The 13045-nt window shown below is 45.9% G+C and overlaps 1 protein-coding gene across 3 annotated transcripts in view; it reads left to right on the plus strand.

Moving 5' to 3' along the window:
- dock1 (dedicator of cytokinesis 1) overlaps positions 1 to 13045 on the plus strand; it is a 135922-nt gene that overhangs the window by 24067 nt on the left and 98810 nt on the right. For 2 of the 3 annotated variants that reach the window (XM_030097503.1, XM_030097504.1), the window contains exons 12-18: positions 498 to 637; positions 2289 to 2414; positions 2516 to 2640; positions 4745 to 4843; positions 5173 to 5245; positions 8046 to 8149; positions 9764 to 9947. In XM_030097503.1, the coding sequence (XP_029953363.1) occupies positions 498 to 637; positions 2289 to 2414; positions 2516 to 2640; positions 4745 to 4843; positions 5173 to 5245; positions 8046 to 8149; positions 9764 to 9947 (851 nt within the window). The remainder of the gene's footprint in view (positions 1 to 497; positions 638 to 2288; positions 2415 to 2515; positions 2641 to 4744; positions 4844 to 5172; positions 5246 to 8045; positions 8150 to 9763; positions 9948 to 13045) is intronic. The other variant, XM_030097505.1, reaches the window with a different exon arrangement.

Consider the following 13045-nt stretch of genomic DNA (forward strand, 5'->3'; position numbering starts at 1 on the left):
AAAGTTCTCTTTAAGGCATCTGTTGCTCGCCACATATGAAAATCTGCATAATATTATCACCGTAGCGAGTTTGTTCTGGCTGACGGTTATTTACAGCCTGACGTTTCGTGCTTTGAAAGCAAATGGAGACGGAGGGTGTGCGGGTCGAGCCTCACACTGATTGACTGGCTCCGGAGTCCAGACCTCATTTCCTAAATTATGGTTTCTCTGTGTGTTTCCTCCATTACCCATCCTGCCTCACTGTTAACTGCTAACAAGTGGCTTCATGTCTGTCATGGTATTCGCATCACTCCTCGGTGTGTGTGTGTCTCTCTCTCTCTCTCTCTTGTTCTCCGTCCCTCTTCCTCCTCACCGTCGTCATCCTGTGGCTCCTCCCGCCCCGCTCCTTGTCCTCCTCTGTGTCCGCCTCCTCCTCCTCCTCCTCCTCCTCCTCCTCCTCCTCCTCCTCCTCCTCCTCCTCCTCTCCGTGGCGTTTGCCTGTCGTGTGCATCCTGCAGGCTAGCGCTGGATGATGCCATCCGCCACAAGCAGCTGAACATCTCCCGTTTTTCACCCAGGGTGGCAGGAGAGAGCGACTTCCTCCAGACGGTCATCAACAAAGTCATCACCGCCAAAGAGGTCAATCACAAGGGCCAAGGTACGGCGCCGAGGGAGGAGCGTTAACGCCGGCCTCGTCTTCTAGTTTTAGAGATCAGTGAAACATTTTACAGTTTCGAATTTCGATCGTCTTGTGCAAGAAAACACAATTAGACTCATACTGAGCTTTTACTTACTATATTACATTTCTAGACTTTAATTCTCCCCTAAAACAAACACGCAACAAATCATATCTAGTAGCTTCGTCACAGTGAAAAGCGACCAAGCTACTAATTAAAGTTGTGACTTTTCTGCAGCCAGCAGCTTATCTTATTCATGATTTAAAGCGTTGGTTTCGAGGAGAGACTTGGCTCGTCCGGAGGGATTTGTGCTGCCGGTGGGGAGGAGACAACGCGGCGGTCGGCGCGGTATCATCACGCTCGATAAAGATGTACTTGGATAAATGTCAGGTTTGCTTCAGCCCACACTGGGAGGAACAGCGGAGTGCTGATAGCAGCTGTTTCGGTCACGCTCGCATATCAAAAGAATTCCAGCCAGGCTGGAGGGGGGGGGGGGGGGGGGGGAGTGTCACTCATAACAATGTGAGGTCTGGAAAGTGGAAGTGAATAAAGCCGTCGGGGTTGACAGCGACCGGTCACTTATGTGGCCTGTGAGTGAGCGCTCCGCCGCCCGCTTTAATTGGTTCCTTTTTTAAAGTCGGGTCCGGCTCAAACGTGCGGCTTTCCCGCTGCTTTTGTTTTTTTCCCCGAGAGAATATTAAAAGGGAGCGATGCCACCTTTAGACATGTGCTTACAGAGCCTGAAACCTGGATCACTTTGCAACTCCCAAGAAAGACACAAGCAAACAAAAGAAAATGCCGTAAAAGTCCCTTTAAGGCCGTTTCCTTCATAATGATTCCGTTTCCCAACACGCTTCTTTCTCTCAGGTTTTCCAGGGTAGTTCTCCACACTTTGAATCCTCCACTGTGAACGTCACTTCTCTTATAAACGCAGTGAGAGACTGTAGAAGTCCGGGGTTATGGAGTGAATTATCATACACTTTGCAATGAAAATGAAAGGAGGATTTTTATAATCTATAGTGCCCCACAGCTATTTCTTTGCCATGAAAAAAAAAAACATTTCCTTTTCTATTAACTCGGTATGCAGGATTAGGCTTTTGTTCCAGATCACGTCTGAGGGACTTATTTCACACAGGAATTATGTTTTGTCGAATCTGAAATAGAAGCTGCGAGGCATTTATGTATATTTATCGCTCAGTATCGTAGAGTCGATGTCAAACAGCCTTTAACCATCTAAACAAATGAATGAATTGTTTTGTGACGGCAGCGCGGGACTTTGATGTCTTCAGGTGGGAGGCGTCGGAGCTTTTCGTCGCTCCGTTTGCGCTGCGTGGCACTTTGAACCGAGCGCGACAAAAGGCCTCCCTTCCCCAAATGATGTTTTCTTAATCATATTCCTCGGGGCAGCTTCTCACTCCGTGTCTTGCCCTCCGGCTATTCCGTGTCACCGTGACAGCTGACGGGGCGAAGCGCGTGCGGAAGTCTCTCGTCGGTATTTTCCCAGGGCGGTTATCTCTGCCGCTGTCTTCTTATGATGTTATCGTGATTCCCCCATCATTCCCCCCCCCCCCCCTTCCCTCCCTCCCTCCCTCACTCCCTTCCTTCCCGTCATTGCCTCGATTGCGTCCCCAGGCCTGTGGGTGACACTGAAGCTGCTTCCTGGAGACATCCATCAGATAAGGAAGGACTTCCCTCACCTGGTGGACCGATCGACAGCGGTGGCTCGCAAGATGGGATTCCCCGAGATCATCATGCCCGGTAGGTCATACCTGGTTATTATTATAAGAAAATGGGCGTAAGTATCAAAGAGTTTAGTGACTTTTGATGTATAACCACACTACTTCTTCTTTTTTCTAAAGGTGATGTTCGAAACGACATCTACGTGACGCTGGTTCAGGGGGATTTTGACAAGGGGAGCAAAACTACACCCAAAAACGTGGAGGTGACCATGTCGGTCTACGACGAGGACGGCAAGAAGCTGGAGGTACGGCCGGGGAATACTAAGGTCCCCCGCATTTCGCATTTTTCTCGGGTCCGGCTCGCTCTCAGCATTCAGGACACAAGCGCTCCAGCCGATCGCCAATTCAGTGTATGATTCAGCAGGCTTGCTTTAAATCTCACACCGCTCAGCACTCTGCCTAACTGACCAGGACCCCTATAAAACAGTGTGATACACAGGCCATGCCGTGAGCCTCCGCCGCCTGTCAGAAATGACAGAATGCAATATCGGTGCTTTGTGGTTGATTGAGTAGCCTAAAATTTGGCTCGCCGCTACGGGAATCGAGCTACGTCGCTGTCGGCGGCGGTTACAGACTCCCAGCAATGTGGACAGACAGTGCGGGCAGCGCAGCGATGAGTTATGTGGGATCAGCGTTTCCCTTCTGGTGTAATTACCCCGGCTTAATGAAGTTAGAAGAACGGCTTCCCTCCAAGCTGTTTTAAAATGTCGTAAATTTATTTGAATTAAATTTACAGTTCTCGCGCGCAGAGATCAGGTTAATTATACTGACAGCCAGCTTTTCGTCTTAATGCCATTAATTACATTTAATCAATCCATACGTCTCCTATAGCAGCGAGAATCTGTAATCTAGAAAGAGTTGGTGCCATAGAGAGCTCAGACAGATGAAAGTGTTTACAGGAAGTCCCTCCTCAGTCAGATTTACTGAGACATCGACCCGATCGCGTGTGGACCAGTTCTCGTCTCGTTGCTCCTTCGCTGCCGGATCATCTCTCTCCTTTTCAGATGTTCAGTCTCATCTGCTCCGCTCTCCAGGGACCGGTGCTAATTGGTGAATTTCTCTCCCTCTTCCTTCCTGGATTTAATTGGCCAAAAGAATATTCTGTTCCCGAGATGAGAAGCATGGCGACTCCTTGTCTGTCTGCGGCAGTTTGAGTGTGACGCTCAGCGACAGAAAGTTTCTCTGTGGTCGCCTTGAAGTGGAGTTGCACTTGAGAAGCAGCGATGTTTTGTTTTTGTCATATCTTCTAGGTAAACCTGTCATGAAACCTTCTCGCTTAAAATTACAAAATCTACTTGAGAGAGATAAGACAAGTTTTCATAATAGGTTTACTTTGAGAGTTTCACTTCTTGTGGCTTCTCTTCGGCTGTTTCTGTCACTTTCTCAAACATTTTATCGTTTCTTTTACTCACAGAGCTCCGCTCTCCTCTTGCCTCTGGACTTTTATCACTCTCCATCTCTTTTAAAGAGGATTTGTGATGTGAGAGCCCGGACAGTAACTTCTTATCGCCTTGGCATATTAGCGCACCTTCCAGAAAAACCCTCTCACCTGCAGCAAGACCTCGTTCACTCTGTCCCTCTCCCCCAAAAAAAATCATCTGGGGCTGCCAGGAACCCCGGCCACTCGGTGACGGACCACAGATGCCGGAGCGAGCACCTGCCCCCCGTATCCGCCGAGCCTGGCTCGGGGAGACGGGGCTTCTGTTGTTCCTCATAATTGCCGGTTGTCAGAAAGCATTAGTGAAGGAGTGTGTCAGCGGCGGCGCGCTAACCGGCCGGGGGAGTCAGCTGGAGTAGTGGGAGGGGGAAACAAAGGTAGCCCCGCCAAGGAAAGAGTGATAGAAAACAAGGCGGGCATGCCATCCGCTGTCCCGCCGTCCCCCCGTGGTATTTTACATACGCACTCTGACCCGTTGTAGGAGACGCACCAGGAAGACCAATTTACAGGGCTGGATCCATCAAGCACCAGCTGGGCGACTCCACTGCGCCCAGCCGCCGCCGCTCCTCCTTAAATAATTAATTTCTCATTTATTTCTTCTCTTCCACAGCGCTGTCACGAGATGGGCAGCCAGCACACAGGTGCTCATGCATAAAGTGCATCCAGTCTTTTAACGGCCATTCTGCTATATTAAGGCTTTCTACCCGGGGGGACTGTATTTTTATGAAATAAGTGCCAGGCAATTTTCCACATGCTGCGGCCGCGCTAATGTGTTGACGAAGTGATAACGGTTTAACCGTCATGACTTTGCTGCTTCAAATTAACTTAGAAGTTCTCTCGGTAAACTTCGATAAACAGTTAAATCGCTTGATCCCCTAAATATCATGTATTATCTTTGTTTTTCCATCTAGAATGTGATTTTCCCCGGGGCTGGAGATGATGGGATTAATGAGTACAAATCCGTCATCTACTACCAAGTGAAGCAGCCGCGCTGGTTCGAAACAATAAAGGTTGGTGTGCCGGCGCTCGCGCTCCCTATTTGTCTTCATTACGGTTCGTCATGATTTTACAATCCAGCTCTCACATCAATTAGTCGCTACGAATCAGGTTATTATTGCTCCTCATTTGCAGCAGATGATTTTGGTGTCTGGTAGAAAGAGAAGAACAACAATAAACACTAGTGAAAATCAGCGGTGCTGAAATTTATGCATATATATATACAGTTACTGGTCCTCAACATATATTTATGCTTATTTTCTTGTTTACTTCTTTACTGATATAATTTGTGAAGCGCTGCAGTGTGACTGTGGGTTTGAACCCAGCTTGTGCTTCATCTCAGGTCGCGATTCCCATCGAAGACGTGAACCGAAGCCACTTGCGGTTCACTTTCCGTCATCGCTCATCGCAGGACTGTGAGTATAAATGTCAGCTTGTGAATAATCAGTTGGTTTTTTTTTTTTTTTTTTTTTTTTTTGACGACTGGCTGCACAGTTGGCTGCTGATCTAACCACTATAAATCCGATCCGAGCAGATGTGTTGCGCAGCGATGAATACTTTAACGCTCACCTGTTGCCTCATTAATCAGAGGCCTTATTGTGATTATCCTGAGCGCGGTGGAATCATCGAGCCGCCTGTCAGGAACCGCAGCTGGATGTGAAAAAAACGCCTCCGGGCGCTCGTCTGTTTATTGAGCCTGAATACCGTCGGCGGTGTATGACCTTACGTTATCCTTTCTAGTATTGGGAGAGGAAAGCCGTGCGCTGACAGCCTTGCCAAACCATCTGCATGCCACATGGCAAGGCATCCCCCTCCAGCATCCTTACTCCAGTGGCACAGATGGCAACGAGCAACTTACAGGATACTGACACGGAACGGCACACCATTTCTGTAATCTCCGGTCCATGTCGGCCCCTCGCTCCAAAATCCCACGGCTTTGTTTGCTTTTCACCTGTGCGCAGGTGGTTTTGCAGGAAATTGCGAGGTCTCAGGGCTCAGCGCCGGCTTATAATCCACCCGGAGAGCTCTCTTGTCATGCTCGGCACCTCGCTCCTCCGGAGAGCTAATGCTGTTACGAGACATGCCTTTGAAACTCCGCGACTCTCCGTTATCTCGCCGTAATGGTTACTTCAGGAAGTGGCTCACCTCGAGTGACTCTGGGACTGCAGGGACGCGCCGTGCTGAGGCTGCCAAACTTTAACCTGTCGGGAGAGACAGAGATGGAAAATGGGAATAAAAATCTCATAAATCTGCATTTCAATCACATCTAAGCTTCGAAAACAAATTAGATGTTTGAATAAAAAGCTAATTTTCATTAAACGTTTAAAAAAATCACATTCATATGTGCTGAATTTACCTTCCCCGCCGTCCGATCACCTGTAGCAGCAGACAAGAAGGCTGACTGATGCGATTTATCCTCCCTGTCACTGCGCGTCAGGCCTAAACTGTTATCTCTGCGCGTTTCTCTGCTGGAGACCAAATGCAAAATGACACTTCAAGTCTAGTTTCAATCCCAAATGAAAGCCGAACACCTCAGCGCCGCTCGGCTGTGACAGAATGCGGACAGGAATCTTAGAGGAGCTGCACGGAGGAGGAGGAGGGTGCAGAGCGTCCGGAGGCAGCTCCGGCACACAGGAGGACACCAGAGTAGTGAAGGATTCAAGATTTTACAAGTAATGGCTGCTAAAATGTCGTCGGTTGGGGGAATGCTGGAGTTAGACCATCAATTTTGTGAAATAATGTTGCTTTGCTCAGCCTTAAGCTTAACTTTTCCAAGAATATTCATTACTGCACTGATTTTAAGTTCAAATTGATGTGATAAAACCCAACATTCAACAGGATTACTCATGGGGTTCACAGACCGTTAGACCCATAAATACTGGATACGGATTTCCGTATTCCGTCTCTGCGCACGTCTTTGGAATGAAACCATAAAGATAAACATGCAAGGAGTGCACACTCCTGCTTGGACCCATAAATAAACTTCTCACACGGTCTATAATCAATCTGTAAAAGCAGAATTCGGAAGTGATGGCGATTTAAAACATTTACAAAGGACTTCTTTGAAGGGGAAGGGAAGTCTTCAGGCGCTCGTGTGATGAAGAGCAGCTCAGAGACGGTCTGTCATGCCTTTCAGCGTCAGGCCTCGGTCTTCCTCCACTGTCCTCTCAGCTCCAAATGAACCTTTATCTGAAACCCGAAGTGACAGAGCTGCTCAGGACGGCCACTAGTGGAACTCATCCGCTCAGTATCTTGGCCCCTCGGTGAAGAATTGGGCCGGTTCTCCGTCGGACCGCTCCTCTTAACGCTGTCAGGCCTCATCAGACTGATGGCTGCTATCACTGCGGCCGCCTCGGCCGTAAAAGATTGCCGCCATCTTGTCACATCTGTTTCATCCGTCATTGTGCCAATGCCAGGTGAGCGGGGTCGAGGGGAGGCCGTAAAACGCGGCGCGGCCTACCCGCTATAAATCCGAAGCGACGGCCAGACCTCAGAGGCGCAGAACTTCCAGACGGACTGGACTCGGCCTGTCCTCACATTGACCTTTCTGCTCTCAGCGTTTGACTTACATTTAACGACACCGTGTGGCATGTCGACATAGTTTTACCTTCACCGGATTCCCAAAGCCCAGCAATTATTCACCAGCGCGTTTAAAGACCTCAAACCAGCGAGGGGATTTATGCAGATAGAATATGAGAGACACGTCGATGGCTCGCACCTCCCCGCGCGTAAATTTGAGCTTGTTGATCCACACGCTTGATATATGCGGTCCTGTCCTCACGCCCGGTTCCGGGACGGAGCAGTAACTCTCCTCCTTATTTATGCGACACGTGTGTGTGCGCGTCCACACGGCCAACAGGCATCTTCTCTCCACTCCGGTGGGATTAACTGTTCACCACTGCGGCTTCAGGATGAAGTGCTTACGCTTATTCATATGCTAATCCACATAAACAGCAGATCGTTCGTATGCAAAGTGGACAGCAGATATATTGATAGAAACGGCTTCGCTCGGATAACAGCGCTTTCTTTAAAATGAGTGCGTGTTGTTACAAAGAGGCTCATTTTGTTACACAGCAAACATAGATTCACTGCATGAGTCTGCAAAATTACACCAAAACCAAAAGTGCTCTTTTTTTTTTTTCACCCTGAAAATTGTAAGAAGCAGTGGCTTCTTTCTTCCGCCTTCCTCATGAATTCCTTTTCTTCGTCCCGCAGCCAAAGATAAATCAGAAAAGATATTTGCCCTGTCTTTTGTGAAGCTGATGAGGTACGATGGGACGACTCTGAGGGACGGCGAGCACGATCTCATCGTCTACAAGGTAATTGTGAAAAATATCCCGTACGACAGTTAGAAATTGATTCATGTTGTTGTTTTTGTTTTGTTTTTTTGGAACAAAGTTTATTGATATTTCAAGCTTCACAATCTTCACTCGTACACATTCTGTTTCAGTGTAAAGAAAAAGCTTCAAGAACAGCTTCAATATAGTACAAATAATAAAATAAAAACAAATGTAACCAAAAATGAACAGTTCGGCAAAATAGTCATGAAAGTGTGTTCACAAATAGCACTTTGATAAAGTAATACACATATTAGGATACCCAGTTCAACCTAAATTCTCGTTACTAGTACTTATAACCCTCATACTAAATTTAAGTGTTTTATCAGTGGATTCCATCTCTTTTTGAATAATTCAATGTTCAATGTTCAAATTCAACTGTGCAGTAATTTTTTCCATCAAATATACCTTTGTAATCCTCTCTTTCCATTGGTTCACTGTAGGGGGAGATGGTTTGCACCACAAAATTGTTATCATTTTTTTTTGCCATCAGAAACATTATATTTAGAAGGTAGTTTTCATCCTTATTTAAAACCTTTACAGAGAGTACTCCAAACACAAAGATCAGCGGGTCGAGCTCGATATAAATTTGAAATAATTTTGAAATTTCCCCCCTGATTCCCTCCCAAGATGTTTTCAGTTTTGGACAGTCCCAAAAAATGTGTGTACGATCCCCAATATGTCCACATTGCCTCCAGCACAAATTTGTTTTTGTCTTGTCAAATTTAGAAATTAAAAAAAGGCGTTTTAAAGTATCTCACATTCACTTTCCAATAAAACTCTTTCTTGACGTGTACCTCTTTTTAAAGGAAACTTTTCCGACATATGACCGTTAACACGTACTCTCGAGGTGGGCTCTGAGTACAGTACATCAAACCAATCGGTAAAACATTTGTCAAAGCCCATTTTTTCCAAGACCTGTTTTAGAAACATCCAGTCCACTCGGTGAAATGCCTTCTCAGCATCCAGACTGAGAAGCATTGATGGGTGGATATCCTCTCAAGCTGTTGACATGTTTAGGGTGCGTCTGATATTATTTATGCCTAGCCTTTTTGGAATGAATCCTGACTGATCGGGGTTAATTAATTTATTTATAACTCTTTGTAGCCTTTTGGCCAGAATGGCACTTAGTATTTTGACATCATTACACAATAAACTTATTGGCCTGTAGGAAGAACAGTGTTTTTTGGTTTTTTTTTTTAATACTGACTGCCTGCAAGTCAGGCGAACCCACGCTCCTCATGACATGAATATGGAAAAAAAAAAAAAAGAAACATATAGCGAGGGCCATAATAACAGCCTAGCTTCCTGCCCTCTGTGGAAAACTATGTAGCTATTACGCTTCAACCGCCACAATGAGATGAAATTACCTTCCAATTTAAATATTTTGCATAATGATGCCTTTGCGTTACGGTGCTAATTTGTAGTAATTAAAAAGTTTATTTGAGGGGAAAAAAAAAAATCCACACTTTTCAATATTTGTCATCAACAGTTGGCAAGTCTTTTTGTTCCTCCTGTAATAAAATGTTGGGGGGAAAAAAACCCTACTTGGAGTCGACTTATTTCATTAAATAATTGAAGACTGTGTTACGCCAGGCTGAGGCCAAGAAGCTGGAGGACTCGTCGCTGTACCTGAACCTCCCCTCCACCAAGCTGGAGCTGGAGGAGAAGGGCTACTCCACCACGGGGAAAAGCACCCAGAACCTCGGGACCTGCACCATCAGCAAGGACTCCTTCCAGATCTCCACCCTGGTCTGCTCCACCAAGCTCACGCAGAACGGTAACCACCGACTCGGCTCAGCTGTTTTGATTCTTTCATTTGGAAACTAGCCTTCCAGGACCTTGTCAATCTGGCAATATGTTTAGTTTTGTTTATTTATTTATTTTTAAATCTACTTCTTTTTTCTTGCGGTATTATGAGGAGATCAGCACTTATTAAGCAGAGGAATTTTCCCCATCTCTTCCCTGTGGCTCACGCGTTCAGGAATTCAAGGCCCGGCGTTCCCACCAAGCCGTCCTCCATGTTTATGAATCCCTACAGACGGCAGTGTAAACGCTCTCGGATGTGTTGGCATTTCCTGAGTGCGGATTGTGTGAAAAGCTGCTCCGCTGGGTCAAGCTCTGATTTCACAGTGACTTTAAACAGACGCGCAGAAACGTGTTTTTTTTTTTTTTTTTTTTTTTTTCTTCATGTAATGTTGTGCCTCTTTGTTTCTTTCTTTTTGGTATTCTCTGTCACTCTTTTAATTAGAGCCGAACCGAGTTTCCTCATTCCTGTTGGCGTTTTTTTGGCCGCAGCCCGAGAGCGAGAGCGGAGAGCAGATCCACCGCAGGCCAACTTTGACTGGAATTGAAATTAATTGTTTCACTCACCCACAGAAAGCCCTGTTTGAATAAGAATTGCATCACGCCGCTGTGTTTTTATCCACGGTAAAACAAAGATAATTTTAAATAGTCAACCAAGGGCAAAGTGAACTGTTGAAACAAATTAGTGAGTGTGGTTCGTAATCCTTTGAATAATCCCTTTGAAGGGCTTAAAGAAGAATAACAGCGGGCCGGGTTTTCTCTTCTTCAGGTGTTAAACATGATATAATCCATTTTTAAATCCTCCTTACAGGAATGCTTGACCTTATGTTTTAGTGAGTGAGGCCACGTGAAGTCAGCCCAATTAAACACACACACACACACACAAAAAAAAAAAAGAGAAATTACATCTTCAAGAGTTTAGATTCTTTTCTGTCTTGATTGATGTTTTTGCCTGCAAGGTTACATTTCTCAGAGCCATTCCAGCATGTGTATAATACAACAGGCAAGTTTCTAAGTTTGTCAAGATTGAAATTCATATTTTTTCTAATCACTTCAACGTTACATGTATTGATCGATAGTGCTCAGAGGCCATCTTGAAGGTGTAGTTCATCAAAGCCAGCAAAACATACATTAAGGGGCTGGAAAGTTTCAGTAAATGGTGATGATGATAATGACACCAGCAGTAGTAATAATAAAAATAACCGCTGCTACTACAGTAGTATTTGTGTATGACAGAAGCAAGAAGAAGAATAGCCATAACTTTAAAAGAAGACAGTCCACGTCTTGATGCACGGAAATTGCTCTTAAAGTACCCCAGTGCACCTTATTTCACCCATGGCGTCACATGAATGAACCTGTTTCTGCTATCAATAAAAGTTGTTGGCTTTGTAATGTGAATGCGATGAACTCATCGTCTTCAGATACAAACTTTTTTTTTTTGGGGGGGGGGGGGTGGCGCCAGTCACTTCATCCGTCTGTAGGAATTGCAAAAAGTTTTATGACCTTAAAAGTTGAAGATGCCATCTCAGGTCCTGGTTGTGTGATTACAAAAGTCCCCAAACGACACAAAACATAGTCGATGATGTGCAGCACAGTTACATTTTCTTCCTCTCTCTCTCGATCATCTCTAAAAGTCTCTAATGACGCAGCAGCCGCCTTAATGCGGTGACCTTGTGGCGAGTTTTACTGTTAATGCGCATCAAAGAAGAAGCAGATTTTTTTTTGTTGTTGTTCTTCTTGTTTCCTCAAATATCGCCCCGATAGCTCACACAACGAATGTCGGTAAAACCCCGGTAATGAGGAGGTTAGATGTTTGGGATTCTGCTGTCGGAGTCCCGTGTGAAAAAAGTGGGCGTCGCTCGTTGTTACAGTAATGTTCCCTTTGAGGGTTATTAAGTTTAGTCTGCGGTATAAGATGTTTTTTAAATACAGCTGTGTGTGTATGAGTGTGTGTTTGTGTGTGTGTGTGTGTGTACTCCTCCTCCTCCACTCAGGGGGTGGTAATGTCAATGAATCTCAATTACAGGAGGGGGGCCTGCCCACACTGATTACACCAGCCGGAGAAAAGGGAGCGAGCGGCGCAAAGCGTCGCCTCAACCGTTATGCAGACGTCTGGCGCTCGGCACGTGAAGCCGTATCATTCAGCTCCCTCCTCTTCTCTCTTCCTTTTATGTTCCTTCTCTTCATCCCGTGTGGAAGCGAGGCGCAGTGGTGTGTGTGTGTGTGTGTGTGTGTGTGTCCTGGTGGGCAGATTTATCCCCGTGAAGCGGCGCCGCTGCTGATGTTTACCTGGTGGTCATATTTAAGGCGCCCGGGGATGAGACGGCCTCAAAACGCTGAGTTTGATTGAACAGGACGCCGTGCACGTCGCTTGAAGTCTCGTCATTTAATATTAAGATATAATATCAGTCCCTTTTTTCTTATTATTTTGAGAAGAACCTGGAGTCCAGCCATCCGTCCTGCCATTCATCACATTTCTATACCGCTGCAGCCATGCATAAACATCAACCCTATGCATGGAAACAGCAATTCTAACTACTGCCACACTTTTTTTTTTATCCAATTACCAGTCAGGAACTTTTTGCATTTTGCGCTTAACAAGCTTTTCTCTTACCGTTGTCATATTTTACTGATCTACAGTGTCCAGGGGATAGATTATTCAATCAATGGTAATCCTAAATAAAAAATAACAAGTATTTCCACTGTAAGTTGGTCTGAAGGCGTCCATTAACCACTCGGTTCACATGCAGCCAGTTCCACTCGAGAGGTTTCCTCCTGAGCACTTATTGAAAAAGCAGAATGAGCAGAAATGCCCCCTGCATCTGACAGCTCACCTCACACACACACGACACCTCACTGCCGATCCCCGCATCTGAGACGAAACACTCTTTTTTTTTTTTAATTAAGCTTGATTTATGCGGACGGCCTCTGAGAGCAGGGATCTTGTGTGAAGTGGCTGCCGACTTTTCCCGGGTATTCGCCACGAAGTCCCGAGGAGAAGCATAGATTTAATGACACCCGGACCGAGACTGAACCTGGCCCAGTGAAAGATATTAAAATACCCTTCCTCCC

The sequence above is a fragment of the Salarias fasciatus genome, chromosome 8, assembly GCF_902148845.1.
Source record: "Salarias fasciatus chromosome 8, fSalaFa1.1, whole genome shotgun sequence".
Taxonomy (NCBI): Eukaryota; Metazoa; Chordata; class Actinopteri; order Blenniiformes; family Blenniidae; genus Salarias; species Salarias fasciatus.